Here is a 22,717-nt window from a genome sequence, read left to right as displayed (position 1 = left end):
CTTATATATATATATTAATACTTTTACTTTAATACATATATAATATTTCATAAAATAACGGTTGCCGAAATAACTAAGCGAAAAGTTTTTTTTAGTGTGGGCCGAATTACAAAAAGGTCAAATTCGAATGGCGAAATAATTCAATCAATCACTTATACCCGCCACCTTACACTGCATGTATTGGTGGTTGTGATACAACTTTCTTAGAACTGCTCAGAATAAACTTGAATAGTGTCCGATCTACACAAACTGAGAATAACCAAAATATCTCCAATAGAACAACCAATATTGCTAATACAGGACAAAACATTCCTAATACAGGACAAAGTATACGTAATACAAGTCAGAATTTACCTAATACAAGACAAATAATACCTAATACAGGACAAAGTATACGTAATACAAATCAGAGTTTACCTAATACAAGCCAAAACATACCTAATACAGGACAAAGTATACGTAATACAAATCAGAGTTTACCTAATACAAGACAAAACATACCTAATACAGGACAAAGTATACGTAATACAAATCAGAATTTACCTAATACTAGACAAACACAGCCAAGGCAATTTACTCCGCCTCTTAATACAAATAGGAGTCAAATTCCTACGCAAATAACTAGATTACCAGTACCAAGAAATGTGGGAAATGGTCCACGATTTCCAAATCCAAATCCTGGAGATAGTGATGATAATAATGTTATTTGTGGGTGCAATAAACCGGCCATTTTGTTGACTGTAAGAAAGCAAAATGCAAATTTTGGTAAGTTTTCAATTGACTAATCTTGTATTTATGAATACATAATGTGATTTCTTATATAATTGATCTTCTTAAATTCCTTTCACACTAGTTTTTATCAGTCCATATTTTGTTTTAATTTTTATTACTACCTATCGTCACTGTATAATGATAACCTCGTATGTCCAGAGAACTAAACATTACAGAAAACGAAAAATATGTTTCATTTCGTCAATGTATTATTATGTGTTTTTATTTTGGAATGGTTAGGAAATAATTTTGCACGAATTGCTTTAATTATCAGTATAAAAGTACTATCATTTATGTGGTATACAATATTTATTTATTCCGCTATCCTACACAAACATGACAATTTATAATACATTAAATACGCCGCGCCAGCTGTCTACTCTCCATCCGTCTTACGAAACCTACACAAAATAATTAAAATTAGTTCAATTATTATATTCAATTAGGAAAATTAATATTTTTTAAGTTGCCATTTTTTATTCGCGTCAGTCTGACCAAATCGTTAATAATAAAGCTTTAGACGTTTCGCAAAATTAAACCTTGATGTAGTGACTTAAGGTCCATTTCCACATACATTAATGTATCTGAGGAAAGAGACAAATTAATTAAAAGCGAAACTATATAGCACGTACGTACATAATCCTTTAAAAAAAAACATCCGTCTTACGAATTTTCGATCAGGACACGTGACCTGACGCGAGTGTAACATTTTTTACCCATTCCAAAAAAAAATTGTACAACGCCGCTAAAGAAGTTTTCACTTCAAAAAATAAATGGCTTTTTGACTTACAAGGTTACATTCTACAGTGACGTTATTTTTCATAAAAAGTACAAAGAGACTTATACTTATACTTCTGACTGCCGTAATCCAATGTTTTGACATACGAGGGGTTTTTTACGGTTTTGAACAACTACGTCTGACCCACCCTACAGCCCAGACCTGGCCCCTAGCGACTATTATTTTTTTCCAAAAATGAAGAACTGCGTAGAAAAAAGTTTTGCGACGATGATGAAGTGAAGTCGGTAATATTGGCCTATTTTGACGACCAAGACAAATCTTTTTTTTTCGACGGTATTAATAAGTTATTTGACAGATCTGATAATGTATAAGGGTTAAGGGGAATACACAAAAGGAAAATTGTTTAATGTTTAATTTACCTTCACTGTCAGTCCGCGAACTTTTTGACCGCCCCTCGTACGTGAGTCACACTTAAGAAAGATATATTTATTAAGGGTTTTATTGTTACGTGTCATACATCTTGTACTATTGAGTGTTGAAATGAAATTCTTTTTAGGTAAGAAATTCTACAAATGCCAAGCAGGCAAAGACAACAATGGTTGTGATTTCTTTCTATGGGCACCGGAATCGATAGATTCTAACGTTCAAAGTGATGTCTCGTGGGGCACTTCAAATCCTGGAGATTCTTGGGGTTCCTCTGCCCCAGGTAATTCCAGGGGTACTTCCGCCCAAAATGATTCTTGGGGTACTTCTGCCCCCGGTACTTCCAGGGGCACTTCCGCCCAAAACGATTCTTGGGGTACTTCTGCCCCTGGTAGTTCCAGGGGTACTTCAGACTCCGGTAGTTCAAGAGGTTGGGGCGTCGCACCGAGTTACAATAGAGATGACTTTCAACCCAATGAAGATAATGTTATGTGTGAATGCGGGCTTCCGTGTAAAAAGTATGTACGAATTTCTAAGTGCTAACTAATATGGTTAATTTGATTTACGATTCTACAAGAAACAAGATAAAATTCTAGGTTTCTCTTTATCTTTGCGATAGTTTCGTCAAGTACGTCTACCTATACATCAATAAGATAATATTAGAGTAATTTGATATTAGGAGGAATAGAGATAGATTACTTTCTGAATAAAATATTGTGATATTATTAATAATTCGACTTAGGTTCAAGAAGAGATCGTACCAATTGTTAAAAGGCCTGCAACGCACTTGCGAGTCTTTTGGCAATGTGAATTGCCATGGACGGCGTTATCGCTTAACATCACATGAGCGTCCTGACCGTTTGCTGCTATTATATAATATAAAAAAGTATATTTTTGGACTTTATATGAAAAGCTAGGTCATCTGAAAAACCAGCGTAGAATTTGAGAAGGGGAGCAATGTTCCATCTATGTCTATATAATATTTATCATGACGTCAAGAAATTACAATACAATTTCTAATGAAAAATTTGTAACCAAATCAAAGTCAAAATCATTTATTCATATAGGTACGCAATGTACACTTAAAAAGTCAAAAAAATATATAATTGAAATGCTTCTAATTTTACATTTACTGCCAGTTCTCAAATCAAGGGCTTAGGATGGAAGAGAAGAACTGGCAATAAACTCTCCGCCATTCTTTTTAATCGACAAGTTTTTGGTTTGTAGAACGTTTGTAAGGAGCTGCAACCATTACACCATGTTCCAAATGACATCTTAAGTAATAATTAGTTAATTAATAATGATAAAATAAATTAAAAACAGAGGTTTGTCCTCTATCAGGAGGCATGGTGAAATATGAGCACGCACTTACATTCTCGTGATATCAACACGCAAGACATAGAGCATAGAGCTGCCCCCAATAATCGAGAATTACATAGAACAGTGACTAAAATTGGTTCCCGGCGAACACTTTTTCGTGACGTAAGCAATGACGCTGTAATTTTTTCTATCTTATAGGATAACTGTCCACAAAGAAGGTCCGAATAAAGGGCGCCCCTTTTACGGCTGCCCCAAGGAGTTCAACAAACGATGCAATTTCTTTCAATGGGCAGATGGGGAAACTTCAACCAGCTCTGGTGAATATTATTTTATATGAGAATTACGTCTATAACTATAACCAATTCAATAATTGGATGATTTTATGCGTTTATTAAAAAAAAAATAAAAACCGAATTAAATTGTCATTTAGAAAAATTTCACCGACTTCAAATGCATGTCAACTGAATGTGATGCGGAAATATTTAAAAAGCTACTGAAGCTATTTTAATAAGCTTGGACTGTTACCTGAGTTGTGTCAGGAATTAATCTGATTTATAACAAAGAAAGCACATCAGTGTTGGCCCAGTGGTTTCACCGTGAACTCTTATCCAAGAGGTCTTAGTTTCGATCCCCGGCTGTGCACGAATGGACTTATTTTTTATTTATAAGATCTTTCTATGTGCGCATTTAACACTCGCTCGTAAGCAGAAAGAAAACATTGTGAGAATGCCTTGGATAAATAGTCGATTAAAAGCCTTCTTGCCATAAAAAGAATATATCTTCCGGAAAGTGTAATCAGTGCACCATCTTTGAACTCCTTTAAAAATAGATTGGATAGTTTCTCCAAATCTCAAAATACACGCGAATCAGCTTATTAAGCTACTAGTGTGTTTATATATAATAATAATAACGAAACAGATACAGATATCTGAGGCCCAGATCTCAAGGATTGTAGAGCCACTGGTTTTCTAAAACAAAAAGGCGTATATGACTTAATTTCGAGTATATGAAAGCCGGAATATCATCATCATACGTAGTTATTGGAAGCCTAAACATAAAACTCACTATTCAATTTAAACAAATATCCTACACATACAGGTCATAGATAACCGTTTTTTAATGACCGTTAATTAAAAAAACTGTCTCCACAATTTTAGGAAAGTTTAAAGATGAAATTAAATAGTCCTACCATTTCCTTTCACACATACTTTGAAATATGATTATTTAACAATGATTTATACTGGTGTTATGCCTACAGTACCAAAATCCTTATTTATTACTTTTCCCAGCATGTTATTAATAGTCGAAACAAACTACCTACATATTTTGTTTCATAGTCTTTTATCAAATTGCTCTTTAAAAGAATTTAAACGCAAACTTAAAAACAGAGTTCCAAATTTAATAATGATAACCCGCTAAAATTGGTTAAAGGAGTTTTATAATATGGCAATTGTTCTAGATATATCAGTCAATGTAAAGCATTTTTTGCAGAATGGGGAAGTAGTACCAATAGAAGAGGCAGGGGTCGTGGACGCGGGGCCAGTACTTCTAGTTCGGATAGTCGTAGAAAATGTAGCGTATGCCGACAAGAGGGACACACAAAAAACCGATGTCCTAATAATCAATAAATACAAATTCTAGATTAAGCATCGATTTATGTATTAAGCTTAAACGTATTAATAAAACTACTTTTGTATTATTTGTGATCGTTTAAGTAAATTGTTTCGTTAAGAATAAAATATTAATTATTACTAAAATTGTTTTATTTATTTACATTTATGGATTATACAAAATGTATTGACGACTTAACCTACACGTACCAACGGTGAAAATCAAACGTTATATAATTATTTGTTTATTTTAGCGTAATTAATTTTTTTATTAATTGTAACGTAATGTACGTTACCTACTACATATTAGCGCGAAGTTGAATGAAAGCTGGGCGTACTTAAAAGCATTAACAATCTTTAGTTATAATTTATTTGAATTCTTAGGACAAAGTTTCTTAAACGATAAAAATGTAAAACGCATTTTCACCATATATATTTTTTATTTCTCTGTTTCAAAGAACTCATACTCTGAGACCGCTGTATTTCTGCCTGTTGTTCAGCTTCCACGGCTGCCTTATCTGTCATCATATCGACCAAAACTTCGAACTTTAGTCGCAACATAACAACTACTATAAAAACAATTGTTATGGTAACGAAATAATAAAACAAAATATTGCTCTATTGACGTAAAGAATTTAATCGTGATTCTTTATGGTCGCTCCTATTCGTATATGATGTTTTTCCAAGTAAATTCACCTGTGAATGAAGGTCATTCATATATCGTCGACGCGACTGCAATAGCGCGTAAGAACAATTTGCAATACGGCGTATCAGTATTTTATCAATTTTACAGGAGGAAGAAATAATTGATTATCTTGGTTAGATTTTTTTGACTGAACTTTTTTGCATGATATTGCATAGGAATGTCGTAAGATTTAACAAATATCTTAATTATATATTGAGATATATCACATACGCGTTATTGCTGCTAAAGGATAAGTAAAAAAAAATCTATTTTAGTAGTTCAGCGGTTTTGAAAGTAAAAATTTTATTAGTTTATAATCATTTAATGTCACATAACGAATAAAATTCTTCAATATTTTTATTGAGCAATACAACGAAACCATCACTGTTTGGGCTGCTGCCAAACACTTTAATGATAGTTAAATAAAAGATTGATTTGCACTTAAAAACTGATTTCATTAGTGATCGCGGAGATGGTTGATGACACACTGATGTATATAGAAAAGCGTCGCGCGCAGGCGGCGATCTAACTATATTATATGTTCGGTTACTTACGGGACATGGGGGGAGATAAAAAAAAATGAGTGCTTATGCTACATGACCCTATTTTCGACTATCGAGAATGCTTTTCGCGCACTAACACTTTCACTTTCATTGTGAACCACTGATTTGATTTCACTAATAATAGTGTTATCACTGCGTTGCGCGCGCGGTGAGAGCACCAGACGCCGCCGACGCCGACACCTCCTCCAGGCGATGACGAGCGCCGCGCACGCGCACTCACCGACCAGGCTGTAGCTGAGTGGATGGAGTATTGATGTATGTCGTGGCTCGATAGCTCAGGCATTTCATCAATGTTGCTCTTCATGCTCTTTATTTGGGATTCTAAGCCATCTATAGAGCTGTTCAGTTTATCGGTATCTGTATCGTCTTCTTTGAAGTAAGACATTGTTATATTGATAATGTGGTTGATTTCTGGAACATCTGGTGTAAGGATGTTCGGTGCCGTTTGTATAGTATTGAATTGTTGCCCGCTTACCAGTAATGTGAAATCCTTGCCTTTAATTTGGTACTTATCTTGCAGAGTTATTATTTCAGATTTCTTTATATCGCGACTGTATTGTCACATATGATCCGCAAATTGTATGTATCGCAACAGAAGTACAGATACTGCAAAGGATTGTTTAGTTTTATCCACTGCTGTGGTAGCTACTTTGCAACTGTCATTGAAGTGATTAAAAACACAAAACTTTTCGTCAGTGCATAGATGATAAATTGGGCTCTTCAATTCACACAAGTAATGTCCCTCGTGTAATATGCATCGTTGTAACTCGTCGATTGATAATATGATGTAGGCGTCCTTGTTTAGATTTAATGATACGTATTGTGATAAGACGACTATTTCAGTCATTAATTTGCCAAAATGATGTGGGATGGATATTATCTGATACATCTGGTATATGTCCCTGCTCACTAGAGGAAATTGTATTTCAAAGATACTGTATTGTGTAGTGATTCTTGTTTTTATTTTTAAAAGCTTGTATATTTTGTATAAGTCTATTTGTTTGTTGTCGATCGGTATGCTTAAATCCTTTGATAACTGTCCTGATATCACATTCAGTTCACTCTGTAGTTGCTTGGGAGTCAGCAGGTGGGCGATCAGTTGGCCTTGATAAACGTCAATGATGGTGTCCAAGAGGGTATTTTGAATGCTTTTTAGATTCTGAAGTTAGTTCATAGCCGACATGCTCTGTATTTGCTTATTTAAATCGTTTGTTGCCTTATCGAGAGAGTTTAACCGACTACTTATAATGTTGTACCTACTGCCTTTCCATCGATGCTTCTGTTCTTTTTAACAAGTTAAATTCTGACTCTACTATAGAAGTTTAGTTACGCCATAGATTTACCAAGTGTTGTTGATTATTTCTAATCAGTTCAATGTCCTCAGAGTATTTATCTGCAAAATGCTGATCTAGCACAACAAACAATGTGTTCGCAAGCTAGCCTACGCCGTTGATAAGACCGCGACGCTGTCTGGAGTGCTCGGTAAAATGCTGTGTCAGTAAAAGTTGATTGTTGTATTGTAACTCTGAGTAGTCGTGATTTATTTGTAGTGAAATCTAATGGCATTCTTGATTATGCTTGATGTTAGTACATAGTTTGTCAAAGTGATTTGATAATTTTTTCGGCTGATGATTGACTTTTACATGATTCATTCGTTTGCTTGCATGATGCTTTTTTCCCGTTTTGTTCTTGCTCGGTGTCAGATGCCGTGTCAGCGAGAGGTAATGCTGACAATTTGATGATCGGTCTCCTTAATAAACCATTTTTTGTCTTTAGGGTAACAACTCTTACACCAGTTTATCTGAACCCGGGTGAAGCTGGACGACGCGACCCATTGCCCACTTCCCTAGCGGTAAATTAGCGTCATGTATGAGAACGACTTCTCCAACTTCAATGTTTTTACAACTTGTGAGATAGTCTGATTTCCATTGCTTCCATATGTCTGGTGATAATTTACTAGTGAGATGCCACCTTGTCCTTGCATCTTCCTTTGTTTGTATAATGATCGAACCTGCCCTTCCCGTCAGGAAATGCGCTGGGGTTAGGATTTGCAAGTCATCTTCTGTTAACGCGCAGAGCGGCCTAGAGTTAAACATGCTTCTAGCTGTGATAGAAGAGTGTAGTACTCTTCAAAGGTAAGTTTCTGCTGCTCTATAACTCTTTTTAGGTGATTTTTGACTTAATTGATAATGATTATCTCGAAAGATAGATGTAATTTGAATTGTTATCTCGAATTGTACTTATCTTTAGAAAGCTGCATGTATATTTTAAGTGCATTGATAAATGCCTTATTAATCAGTTACGTGGTAAGAAGTAAGAAGCTATGAAGTACCTAAATGTTGCAGAAAAAAATAATGCAGCAAAAAATATTGCAATCCATTTATCACAAGGAACTCAGATTAGGGTAAATGATTCATTTATAATACATATTTTATAGTAATATAGTGTAATATTAATTTATAGGTTTATGTTTAGCCTATAAAAGTAAAAAAAAAATGGCGATTAAAAAGAGTGGCGGAGAGTTTATTGCCAGTTTTTCTCTTCCGTTCTACGCCCTTGATTTGAGAACTGGCAGTAAATGTAAAATGAGAAGTTATACTGTGTTAATTATAAGGCCATAATATAATATTGTTTGTCTTTGTAGAGGGAAGGCTTATCGAAATATAACAAGATATACGAATTTGAAGCTGAAGTTTTAGGGCAAAAAAGCCAAATGGTCATGACATCTGTGTCTGGTCACCTTCTAACTTTGGATTTTGATGGTGCTTATGAAAAATGGCAATCTTGCAATCCCCTTGAACTTTTTGATGCTGCAGTTTTCAAGTCTTGCATAGAAGAGTATGAGGAGATCAAGGTACAAAATATTGCACACCAAACCTAATTTAATTTGATTCATACTAATTGAATTATGATTTAATAGAATCGTAATAAGCTTAATAAAAAATAATAATATATATTTTTTTTATAATATATATTATATTAATAGCTTACAAAAATGAAATACATCGTAGAGCGAAAACTAATTAAGTCAAAAAATTACAAAACGAGTTATCTATGCCACTAAAACGATTTTTTTTTCTTTATTTAACTGTGTAATCGTAAATTTTGTAGGTATCCTAGTTACCGAATTGCGAAAAGTGAAAAGTAAATAAAGCTATTCTTTGGCTTAATAGAAAATAAGAGAAATAACTAAATCTTGTCAACAAACTTTTTATCAAAAAAAATACATAGCTTGAAAATAAAGAGATTTACAGAAAATAGACAGACTAAAATCACTAAAGTTTTCAAATTTAGCAGTTAGCCACAAAAAATATTCATGGTGATATACTTTTAAAATCTCGTTATGACAGTTATTGACGTCCAGAACATTTAAAAGAAGATTATAAATCACATGTTTTTTATAAGAACAACACGCTAAAGAATTGGACACCGGTCTATTATTTTTGATAATAGTTAACTTATTTACTTTTAACCATGCATTTTACGCAGCATAATATACCAATCAGTGGTATTAGTATTTTATATTTTACTAGAAAGTTAAAAGTTCTAAATAATACGATATACACTGCAAAATCTCATGAAGCGTTTTCTATAACTTGGAACGAGAATAATGGTAAAAGGGGTAGTGGTAGAGATTTCTAGTGCCATTGAGTGGTGGATTACTACGCAAATACCAATAGTCTAGTCATATTAGGCCAAATTAGGTGCATATCTCGAAAAATCGACATACCTAGTATATTACCACATAAAAACTTGTATTTTGGTATCCTAAAACAGTTCTCAAAATTCACATATAATTGGATGGTCGCAAGTTTTAAAGTCACAAAAGGTCACAAAAATCGTTTTTTTTTTTAATTTTTTGCAAATATCTCATTTTCTATGGGTTTTACGCTTTATCACAAGGCAGATAAAATATTAATTATTTAAAGATAAATACTAATACTTATACTTTATCGATACTATCAGTAAGATTAGGTATATCAAACGTTTATCGATATCTATAAAGTAACGTATAATAATAATCGACAGCGATACATAGGTATCATAAAATGATTTAATATAGTATGTACTTACGTTGAAATCTTGTCGTTACGAGTATCATTAACAGGTGCAATATAATCAGGGTGACTTTTTATATGCTTGTGTAAATTAGAAGCATCGCACGGTTTTAAAGAATTTTTTTCAACTTACTAACTGACTACTGTTAAAGGTTCGGATTAACGAACATGGGATGGAGGTATACTAGGCACGAACGAAAACAATGTCAATTACTACAAAACCAAGGCGGCGCATACTATTTTTTTCGGGCATAGACACAAAACTGAGACTAGGATCAAAAACTTCCATTTAAGATATGCATTTTGTAATGTTAAATAAAATGAATTGGTGACTTTGGCACACTGATATGAGTACTTTTAACCGATACCTACTCTATACTTCATTTCAAAATATCGATACTAAAAGTATGTATTTGGTATCAGAGAAAAGTATTGAGTATGTACTTGTATTTACTCGTATCGTTTTATCTCTACTTTTGGAGCCAGACGCCACAGAAGAAGAGGATGAGTTAGTGAAGTAACAATATTAAAATTTTACTTCTAGTTTTGCAAAGCGTTTCGTTTATTCTTTCATATAATCTCATTCGGTAACATGCTAAGAAAATTAAAAAAATAAATTAAAGCATTATTCTCCTAACAATGCTTCAAAACATTGTTTTTATGATTAAAGTACTATGTGTCCCGTCCAAGGAGGTTTCAATTCAATTTAAGTACACAATATGATCTGTGGTGAGCGCGCTGCGCGCACAACGCGCTGGATCCGAGCCAATAGACCAATAACAGACTTTTTCCATTTTGGCGCTATTTCGTACATACTAATTTGAGTAATATTTTGTTGGATAAAACTTTAGTAGCGAAAATGTCAAGCTACGTCGACGATACTGATGAAAATTTAACTCTACCTGACATTCTTGAACCAGCTACGATACTGCCGAACAGTCTTTTGTCATAAAAATCAAGAAAAGCGTACGACAATTAATGTTACCAAGACTTTATGACTTGGAAACCTATAGCCATGAGATTAAATAAAGTAGTGTATGCAAATGCATATAATTAGGTAATAAAACACTCGTGTAATCTTATTTTGATCAAAAAACTACACTCATGTTTTAATACCCTCTATTATATGACAGTTGCATAAACTACTATTATTTTATAAAACTACACTGACGGACTCATAAACTGCATCAAAGTAAAAAAAGACTTTGAAATAAATATTTTAACCAAGTAAGCAAACTTTCTACACATTTAAATTGAAACGTTATTACGATTACGATTGGTTCGTTAACTTTAAAACAGTGTAGGGTCATATCCTTAAGTTTAAGTTTGTATACTGGAAAGGACCTTAAAACTTTTTTGAAGAAAAACAGAAATTTAAAGAAAATTGGTTTAATTAAAAAAATGTTTTTAACAATAGACACAAGCTTTATGCAAGGGTTTTTTATATGTTTTAATAAGGTGTATTACCTCCACGTGCCCTTATTATGGATTCTAATCGGTTCCGCATAGATTTGATTGGGGTTATTAAAACATCTTGCGGCATTCTTCTGAAATTGGTGTTCTTAGTTATGCCACTGTCGTAGGCACAGGATTTCTCGCATATACAGCTCTTTTTAAATTGTCCCAAAGATGCTCAATGGCATTAAGATCCGGGCTGCGTGCTGGCCAATTCATTGTACGTATCCCAACCTCTTCGCAATGTTGTCGAACTTGTGCAGCAGCGTGCGGCCGGGCATTATCCTGCATTAAAGTAAAATTTTAATTTTCTAAGATCTCTGTTATGTAGCGATGTGCAGTCAAACCTCCTCTACTACCGTTTTGACGGACCATGTCTATGAATACTAGTTCTGTTCGCCCGTTCATCGATATGCCACCCCAGACCATAAACGAACCGCCTCCAAAAGGAACACGCTCCTTAATGCAACTTTGAGCATATCGCTCCCCACGTCCACGATAGACTCTTCTGCGACCATACTTATAACTATACGGAGGCCCATTGCTCATCTGTCCAATTTAGGTGATCACGCCTAAATCTTAAACGACCTTGTCTGTGAGCTACAGACAACTTTGGACCATTTGCTGGTCTAAAAGGGGTGATATCCGCTTCCTTTAACCTTCTTCTTATTGTTCGTGCACTAACGTTTACTCCACGCACTTCATTCAGCTCTATTTTGATGTTAACTGACGTGAGGAAACGATTTCGCAGGGAAGTTGTAACAATAAATCGGTCATCACGACCGGTGGTTGCTTGAGTTCTGCCTGTACCACGTCTCCTTTTGTAAGAACCTGTCTCCACAAACCTTCTGTATATTCTAGGAACCGTAGACTGGTTTAAATTTAAATTTCTACCAATCGTTCGTTGATCCAAGCTCTCCCGCACCAATGCTACAATTTGAGCAGCTTGTTCGGACGAAGTATCCATATTATCGTTCAGAAACTCTCGATGAGTTAAAAAGCTAACCCAACAATTCTGCTGGTAACAATAATTCAATTGTCAAAATAATAAAAAATCAATAAGAATCAATTTTAAAAAACACGCAAATCTAAATTTTCTTTTCCCGGCTATATTCATTTGTTTTCTGCAGTTCTATTTTTAAATATTGCTTTTTTTTAAGATTAAGGGCTAGTCTCTCCATATTTGTATAATTTTATCTAAAAAGTTTACATACCTTTTAAAAAAATCATTGTAATCCTGAAGATTGATGCAGTTTATGAGTCCGTCAGTATAGTTTGATTTCATATTATTATAAAACAAAATGCCTTTTTTACACTTAAGTTTTTTTTTTCATGATGCATATTTTGAATCTCTACCAGTTAGTTTAAATACTAAATATTAGTCTAAATTCCCGAACCAAAGTTATTTATCATAAAAATAATTTCGATCTGAGTGAAAAATCACTGACTAGGGGCAAATATTAAGTAATTCATCGGATACATCGGATATTCTACAGAGAAATCATAATTAATTGTTTTTTTTTTGTTTTCTCAGTAATTATCTACTCAATCAACACTTTAGGTAGCTAGCATCATTTTAACTTAATTGTATTTCATTCAAAATGAAACTAAAAACATAAAAATATGTCATGACATGATAAAGTTAAGGCAATTTCAAAACAAGAATTTTGGACTAAATGAGTTTTCGCTCATCGGGAACAAATTATATTTATGCGCTTTTTAAAATTGAATTTAGCACACTGAATAAAAATAATATAATTTAGAAGTAGTTTTACTACTGTAATATTTGTTTAGTTGAGCTTAAATTAATTATATTAAAATAATTTTAGAAAACATTAGAAAGAGAGGTCCGTGGTTGTCAAGGGCTCATTATATGGACAGATTGTGATAGAGAAGGAGAAAACATAGGTTTTCAAATTATAGAAGTATGTTCTGCTGTTAAGAATGACTTGAAGATTTTCAGAGCAAAGTTCTCTGCGATAACGGAATTTTCTGTGAAAATAGCTTTACAGAATTTGGAACAACCTAACAAGAATATTAGTGATGCAGTTGATGTGCGACAGGAGTTGGACTTAAGAATTGGTAAGATTCACACTTTTACATAAATGTTGCTAATTTATAACACCTGTGACAGTTCAATTACATAATATTTCTTATTGAAGTTATACTTCTTTAGGCGCGTTATGAAAATTTGATGAGAGTGAAATTTTACGATGCGCGCGCACCGTTACACAAAATTAACAGAATGAAGTTAGTTCTAGGTGGCATGAAAATCAATAATAACTATGTTCAAGTTGTATATTCTAGTATTTTTATATTTAGAACATGTGTTTCGTAACAGTAAAATTAAACAGTGTGAATAAATAAATATTATTTTGGTGTTTTTATTAAATCAATTTCATATAAGACGGTGATAGTATTTACTAATAATAATTTTATTGATTAATTTTAATATTTATCGTTAATCACTACTGTATTTTAGTTATTTTTTCCCATACGCCAACGAAGTATAACTTCTAACGCGTGTACATAAGTACACACACTCTTTTTTTTTATTTATCATTCAATTACAAAAAATATTTAATAAATAAAATTAACATAATGTGGGACTGCCATACTAAGAAACATATTAGTAATTGATATAAATAATTAAATATATTATATACAATTAACTCGACTATACCTGATAATCAGAAATACAAGCTATTGCTGAATATAAATTACAGAATTATAACTTAAGGATATTGCAGGTGCTGCATTCACTCGGTTCCAAACACTACGTCTACGAAAGGTTTTCCCGAAAACTATTACTAGCAAGAGCGTTGTTAGTTATGGTTCTTGTCAGTTTCCAACTCTGGGATTTGTGGTGGAAAGACATAGAGCTGTTGAGAACTTTGTTGCGAAACCGTTTTGGAAATTAAGAGGTGATGTTTTTACAATATACTAACTGTCCTGGTTTCACTTCTGTTAATTTGGTTTTACGAGTAGATTCGATTTTTTAAACAGATAATATTATCACCTATCTATCTATCCTCATTACCACGAAATAAACAAGAAAAATGCGTTAACATTTATTAAGCTGAAGGAGTGGGAAACATGTAGATTTTACTTCCTTTCTACATTGTTATGATATTGTTACGAAGACAGGTCGACTACAATGTTTCTAGACTTTTCCACTAGTTAGAGAACTTTTCAGCAGACTGAAATATGATTTATGACCGTCATGAGGGGGTCAATCACATATTAGAAAATCGTAATTTACAGAACGTTACCCTACTTTTCAGAGGGCTGAAACATTTTTTCAGGCCGTTTCAGAACAAGTGTAGTCGAGTGGTACACTTTTCAGGAAACCCGTATTCAGACGTTTTCAGTCCTGGTTATACCCCTTTGATGAAGGAATATTCTAGAACGAATTTTCTAGGAGTGGAACAAGGACGGTATGATACGCGAGAGAGAGGGAAGATCAGAACCTTCTCGAAGCTAGACCGAGCACTCTAGAACGCTGTACGAGAAGAACGGAGTAATGTACGCACGTTCTAGAATTGTGCGATCGCTACTTAGGGTCGATTCGACCAAACAAGATTAAGGGTGAGATCTATAGTGCGCACTTGGACTTTGCTCAGACTTTACTTACGAAAAACACTAAGGTTAAACTATGATTTAGTATATTTATAGACATTTTAACGGTGAGATTAAGCTAAGCTCAAGCTAAGACAGAAATTGATGTTTCATTTCATGCAATACCTTCTTTATTATCCTTTAAAAAAGTAAAGAATGGTTGTAGTTAAGTCTGAGCAAAGTCTAAGTGCGCACTATAGATCTCAACCTGAATCTTAATCTTAGAATAAATCGTCAGTTAATCGAGAGTAAATCAATTTTACGTTTTACCAACTACAAATTCTAAGAATAGTGGGCTTATTCGGGAATTGCTACTATACCGCCGTATCGCACGGTATAACAGCTATTCCTAGAATAATTATTTAATGGCGTCAGTCAGTCCAATCAGCTGATTTCTGTCATTTCACAAATATGTATTCTGTGTTTTAATTTCAAGTCAACGCAACGCACTAAATTAATAGTCTAGCATTGTATAATGAAACGTTTAAACAATTTATTATTTTGTTTTTAGATTTTTTATTTTCTATAATATTAGAATGAAATTCAACTGGGCTCAACAGAAGTTCCTTTTTAGACGAAAGCCTCAAACAAACAAGAAATAAAAACTTTTTGTTGTCGTTTGACACCTGTTAAAAGCTACTTTTTCACACTATAATACGGCAAAATCGAGTTGACATGATGTATGCTCTTACACTGTCCTGTTGTAGAACAACATTTATTTGCCGAGTTTTATTTTCGTTCACCATTCTCTTGCTATTCGCGTATTGTTATTCCTAGCACAATTATACTGTCGATTACGTGGACAAACGACTATGGATTTACTCGAGATTAAAATCATGGAATAGATTATTCTTGGTATAGTTACTCGTGTATAAATTGAAGTTTGGTCGAATCGACCCTTAGTAGCGCTACCGCCTAGAGAGTTCTCGAACATCGTTCAAGATTATTCCCAGGGATAATGTTGGATGAAAGGGATGATGTTGCACGTAACGATTTCCGGACATTACGTTACGTTTACGTTACGAGGCATGATGACTGAATAAAATAAATGAAATTATTAAATAATTAGGTATTATTGCACGATATTCGTTAAACCATAATTAATAAAACATTGATGGATACCTTTTTATTTAATTGCAAATCGAAAATTTTATTTAAGTACTTAAAGCTAAAAAAAATATCCTTACCAGGCTAGTAGGTGATGTGCCTGACACGTTGATTTTAGGTCTACGGTATTCTGGTTTTCATAGTTAGTTTTTTCACTGTATGAGTATTGTTTGAGCATTTACAAAAGTCATTGCTGAGCAGCCGTGATCTGAACGCATTACTTCAAGCCAAAAGATATTTTTTTAAATTTCCAGTCAATCACACAATGAATGGCTTAAGCTTCGATTTCAATTGGGAAAGGGTGAGGCTCTTTGAACAAGAAGCTTGCCGGGTATGTTCTAACATTCATTTAAAAAAGAAATATAAGTTCACCAGCTTCTAATTTTGCATCACTTGTCCACACCGTATCCCTAAAATAAAAACAAAATTCACGTTTTAATTGTTTATATGGAAAGAAAAAATCTCTTTAATCAAAAATGGGCCCAAGTCAGCATTAATTTGCTGTCACTAGCAACACTGATTTTGCAGTGACAGCTAAACTTACTTTTTTCTATTTGTTTAAGTTACTATATTATGTAGTTTCTTGCCAACCCTATTTATAATTATTACCCTGAAATACTTCTGACCAGCTGGCTTTCATGTCATGTTTCATAGTTAATTTTAATAAGTATGACTCTTGTATGTAAAAATTCAATATGGAACTGATACTTCACGAAGTCTCGACTCAGAATCTTACCCTAATAATTGTCTAGTGTTAAATAACCTCGTCCGTATGCATACTATACGCCTTTAAAGCTAACTAATGTTTAGTTTTCATCACTGTCATTTCCACATTATTTAATAAATTTAAATTTATAAGGAAATATATTTAAATTTCAGTTATTTCACGAGACATGTAAAGAAACTCCTGTTGCTACGGTAACTGACGTCAGTGCGAAACCTATCTCAAAATTGCGTCCTTTGCCGTTAACCACTGTGGTAAGTATTTGTTAGTTTATTAATATAAGTATTTAGTACATCATTTAACTATGTAGGGAACTCTAATTGCACCTGTGACTAAAGTGCCTTTTCATCTCTTTCTGTCAAATTTTGTTTACTGTGTGAAGAAAAGAGGCATATTTTTTTTAATGAAAAATATGTGTACGAATAATGTCGTTTTTAAATTCTGTACCTATGCTTGTCTTTGGATAATGCGTATAATAAAAGTTAAAACTTCTTAACACCAATGCGTTATGATATTACAAAATTTTGTAATAAATTCGCGTTGTTTTTTTTTACTTTTCACGTACACCAAAGAGATTCGACAAAAACGAAAAAAACTACAGATTACATTTTATACTAGTCGAGACGAACTTCTTGATATTTCGGCGACATTCTACACAGCTTCAAATCAATATTATGTTACATTATTTAAAATGCTCTCATAACTTTTAAAATAAAATTTTAGGAATTTGAAAAATTGGCGTCAAGAAAATTAAATATAAGCGCCAAAAAAGCTATGGAATTTGCGGAAAAATTTTATTTGGATGGTCTGACAAGCTATCCTCGTACAGAAACAAACGAATTTCCAGAGGAAATGAATCTGGAGCAATTGGTGGGTCTACACACCGTCGATCCCAATTGGGGTGCGTTTGCGCAGAATATTTTGGATAATGGTGGACCTACTCCCAGACAAGGAAATAAGAGTGATGGGGCCCATCCGCCTATTTACCCCACAAAATATATCGATGGTGAATTTCTTAGTGTTTTTTTTCTACTTGACTTGTGCAATGACAACTAAAAATAATATTTAAAGAGCATTATTTCGTTTTCAAATTCAAACCGAGGGACAGTTTAATAACTGCTTAAATTATTCACATGACCTGAATCCAAGTCCTATGGCCATTTGGCATTAGTTGATAGAAATAGGTGATTTTCTATCTGATTAATAGACTTAAATTAGCCTGTGTTGCCAGGGAAAGAATTTAAATTAGAGGAGAAGGAGCTACAACTATACGAGTTGATTGTTCGTTCGTTTCTTGCCTGTTGTTCCGAAGACGCACAAGGCCAAGAGACCACAGCTACTATTAATATTGCCAATGAAGTATTCTCAGGCAACGGGCTTACGATAACCGCGAGGAATTATTTGGACGTATATCCATATGATGATTGGTCGTCTACGGAAATTCATGTCTATCAGGTTTGTATCCCCATGCCATATGGGACAAATATTTTAACATTTGAAAAAACAAAAACTAAATGTTTAAGTCCCCGTAGATGAAATCCTAGTGGTTTATTTAGATAATTATTGAAGTTATACTTCTTTAGGCGCGTTATGAAAAATTTATGAGAGTCAAATTTTACGATGCGCGCGCACCGTGACACAAAATTAACAGAATGTAGTTGCCCAGTTGCCCACGGAATTTATGTTATACTTAATGTAAATATTTATTTATTTAATTTTTCAAATGTATACTGAACTTTTTTGACTATAATGACTCCTTTTCTAGTCTTTGATTATTTAATTGTAATTAATTATTTACATGTAATCAAAAACTATTTTTAATAATGCCAAAGAAGTATAACTTCTTCCGCGCGTACCTACAGAAGTACACGCACCCTTTTGTTTTTCTGTATTTCATAACTTTAAGACGTCATCGATCTAAAAATACAACCAGAACATACTTCTAATAAATAAAATATGTATGCCATTTTAGTCAGGACAAACATTTAACCCGTCAAGTATAGATCTCGTGGACGGAAGTACGTCACCGCCGAACTTATTAACGGAAGCGGATCTTATCGAGCTCATGGACGAACATGGCATTGGTAAGTAATTAAAAATTATAAACATATTTCATTCATAAATAAAAGATTTTGTCTGCCCATCAGTGGTTTTTTTTAATGTAAGGCGAAGAAAGATTGCCTATAAATTACCGTAACTCGCGAGCCACTTTGAGTGTGCATGGGCTTGTCATCAGATGAGACCCCTGCACCTTTGCCCTTGTTCTATAAAAAAAATATCAATTTTTTTTCGGGTTTTTTTTTATTAGGCACGGACGCAACACACGCAAAGCACATTGAGAAAATAAAAAAACAATCTTATGTAAAATTAGATGACAAAACATTCGTCCCAGACCTGTTAGGTATGGGGCTAGTCGAAGGATATGAGAGGATAGGTCTTAATCTATCAAAACCGCATTTGCGAGCACAACTTGAAGCCGATTTGAAAGCGATATCCGAAGGAAGTAAGCAGCCACAAGCTGTTTTGGCAGAACAGGTATGAAACGTCAGAATATACCAGGTTGTCTTCCTTATCTCCCCGACGCTTGTGGTATCTTATTTTGAATACCTATATTTTTCTCTTAGGAAAACTCGCAAGAGGACTGGCCACTTCTCCAATAATATTTCTAACGGTTGTCTGACATTACAGGTTGCGAAATACAAAGAAGTATACTTAAAAGTTACAGCGGAAGCACATACAATAGATAGCGCTCTTGCTGAGAGATTTTCCGAAAAGCCGTTAGATCCCAATAAAGATGATGTTATGTGTAAATGCAGGCTTCCGTGTAAAAAGTACGTACGAATTTCTATGCGCTAACTAATATATGGTTTATTCGATTTCCGATTCTAAAATATAATATTTAATAAATCGCCTTAGGGTTAGGTTAGAAAGGAAGGATGAACCGCCCGTTATTTTAGGGTTTTAAAAAAAAGAAGTTTATTTTAAACTATAATTAATTAATTCGTTACAATAAATTGGAATTAAGACAAATCTGTTACTAATAAATAAACTCAATAATATTTATTAAGTGTAACATTTTATTATGAATTGATGATCTGGCGAAAACGTGAGATGTCAGCAGTATTCTGTACAGAGCTGCATTATAACAGATGGTACCAATTCTTAAAATGCCGGCAACGCACTTGCGAGCCTTTTCGGCAATGTGTCCATGGATGGCGGTATCACTGAACATCAGATGAGTCGCCTGGACATTTTTGGACTTTAGGTATATGAAAAGCTAGGTTATATGGAAAACCAGAGTGGAATTTGAGAAGATGAGCAATGTTTAATCTATTTCTATATAATATTTATAATGACGTCAAGAAATTACAATAATTTCTAATGATATTGTAAAAAAAAAATTGTAACCAAGACATAGAGCTGCCCCTTAATAATCTAGATTTACATAGAACAGTGACTAAGATTGGTTCCCGGCGAGAAACACTTCGTCGTGTTGTAAGCAATTATCATCCTGTCATACATACAAAGGCAGGAATGAAAAACCCGTCGAAGCCATAAGGGACTTGATATTTTTTTTTCTATATTATAGGTTAACTGTCCGCAAAGAAAATCCAAATAAAGGGCGCCACTTTTACGTCTGCCCCAAGGATTCAAAAAAACGATGCAATTTCTTTCGATGGGCAGATGGGGAAGCTTCAACCAGCTCGGGTGATTTTTATTTTCTATGAGAAATAAGTCTATAGACTACTCATTAATGATTAGATGTTTTCATACGTTAATAAACATTAAATAACTAATTAAATTGTCATGATACTGGTTTTCTAAAACAAAAAGGCACATATCTATTTGACTTAATTTCGAGTACATGAAAGCCGGAATTTCATCATCATACGAAGATCTTGCCTAAATATATAAACCTCACTATTCAATTTCAACAAATATCCTATACATACAGGTCATAGATAACCGTTTTTTAATTACCGTTAATTTAAAATTGATTGTCTTCACAATTTTAGGAAAGTTTAAAGATGAAATTAAATAATCCTACCATTTCCTTTCACACCTACAACTACTTTGAAATATGATTATTTAACAATGATTTATACTGGTGTTATGCCTACAGTACCAAAATCCTTATTTATTAACTAGTTTTCCCAGCATGATTTTTAATAGCCGAAGCAATCTACCTACATAGTATCTCTACAAACCATTTCTGACACTGATTTATTTCATGGTCGTCTAGCAACTTGCTCTCTTAAATCGAAAAGAAAAATAACAGACGAATTTAAACGTAAACTTTCTTAAAATCGACGTGTCGCTGACCACAAAGCAAAGCATTCCAAATTTAAATTAGAGTTCTATAACATGGCAATTGTTCTAGATATATCAGTAAATATAAATATTTTTTTGCAGGATGGAGTAACAATGAAATAGGTCGGAAACGTGCATATAATGGACGTACGGCGACTAAGCCATGCCGAAAAGAGGGACACACAAGAAAAAGATGTCCTAATAATCAATCAATAGAAATTCTAGATTGAGCATCGTTTTTATGTATTAAGCTTAAACGTATTAATAAAACTAATTTTGTATTATTTGTTATCGTTTTAGTGACCGTTAAGAATAAAATATAACTTTATTTACAAGATTTTTTTATTTATTTACATTTATTGTTAATACAAAATTTATTGACGATTTAACATACAAAGAACTAACGGTGAAAAACTAACAGTAAATGTTAACTTTAATGTAATTAAATTTTTTGTTAATTGTAAGGTTAGGGTACGGTATTATATATTAGTGCATAGCTCAATGAAAGTTGTGCGTACTTAAATAAGTGTTAGCTGGGGTGTATTACGTTAACTCTAATAACTATGTATTGACAAAGGATAGGTTCCGCCTGCCTAATTATTATTTACAACAGCCCTGCGATTCTGTAACTCACTTTTCGAACTCACTGCGTGGTTTTCGCAACGGCGGTCGCTCTCAAATCAGTCGTGAAGCAGTCATTTTATGATTTGGCATTCTGAAAAGGTGGGAGCTTGTAGTTTATAGTTTATGTACCTACATGTACCTATTTCTTTTTTGGGAAAAGGGATACTCTTCTTTAATAAAATCCCAGAGGGTCTTTTATCTCTACCTTTTAATAAATTTAAGAAATGTATTAAAGAAAAGCTTACACAGCTTTTCTTTAACACTTAGGTACTTACTTAAAAGGCTTACTATAAAGTTAACAATTATCTAGTTGATAAAAGGACCTGGGACTAGTGCTAGACCAGGTACTTCTAATTAATTTGCGATATTTGTTTTTAAATAAGTGTTGTTTGATGATTTGATATTTTAAAAGAGTACCGAGAGTTTTTTACGCCGGCTTTTTCTCTCGGCTTACACCCTCTGTCTTCTTTGCCGATGAGTAGGGATGCCTACCTATTCAAATTTAATGACGTAGAAGTGATAGCTGTATCTTATATTCAATAATAAACATATTTTATTTTTAATAAACATATTTTTAAAAACGTTTAACTCCGTTAGTACCTAATAAGGAATTGATTTGAATTCTCAGGACAAAGTTTCTTAAAAGATAAAAATGTAAAACGCATTTTCACCATTTATATTTTTTATTTCTCTGTTTCAAAGAACTCAT

General features: G+C 33.4%; 1 protein-coding gene across 7 annotated transcripts in view; it reads left to right on the top strand.

Moving 5' to 3' along the window:
- LOC125049715 (DNA topoisomerase 3-alpha) overlaps positions 1-21,685 on the top strand; it is a 31,267-nt gene extending 9,582 nt beyond the window's left edge. For 2 of the 7 annotated variants that reach the window (XM_047649138.1, XM_047649143.1), the window contains 4 exons: positions 96-765; positions 2,067-2,451; positions 3,452-3,570; positions 4,745-4,983. In XM_047649138.1, coding sequence (XP_047505094.1) covers positions 96-765; positions 2,067-2,451; positions 3,452-3,570; positions 4,745-4,881 — 1,311 coding nt within the window. In that variant the 3' untranslated portion in view covers positions 4,882-4,983. Of the gene's footprint in view, positions 1-95; positions 766-2,066; positions 2,452-3,451; positions 3,571-4,744; positions 4,984-7,371; positions 8,516-8,755; positions 8,966-13,453; positions 13,707-14,374; positions 14,549-16,603; positions 16,681-17,228; positions 17,328-17,796; positions 18,080-18,304; positions 18,529-19,045; positions 19,158-19,381; positions 19,609-19,761; positions 19,905-20,662; positions 20,782-21,486 lie in introns of those variants that run through there. The other 5 variants (XM_047649146.1, XM_047649141.1, XM_047649142.1 and 2 more) reach the window with 5 other exon arrangements.
- Positions 21,686-22,717: the final 1,032 nt, after the last annotated feature.

The sequence above is a fragment of the Pieris napi genome, chromosome 5 (genome assembly GCF_905475465.1).
Source record: "Pieris napi chromosome 5, ilPieNapi1.2, whole genome shotgun sequence".
NCBI lineage: Eukaryota > Metazoa > Arthropoda > Insecta > Lepidoptera > Pieridae > Pieris > Pieris napi.
The sequence above is the reverse complement of the archived record's forward strand: the minus strand, read 5'-3'. Positions and strand labels throughout refer to the sequence as shown.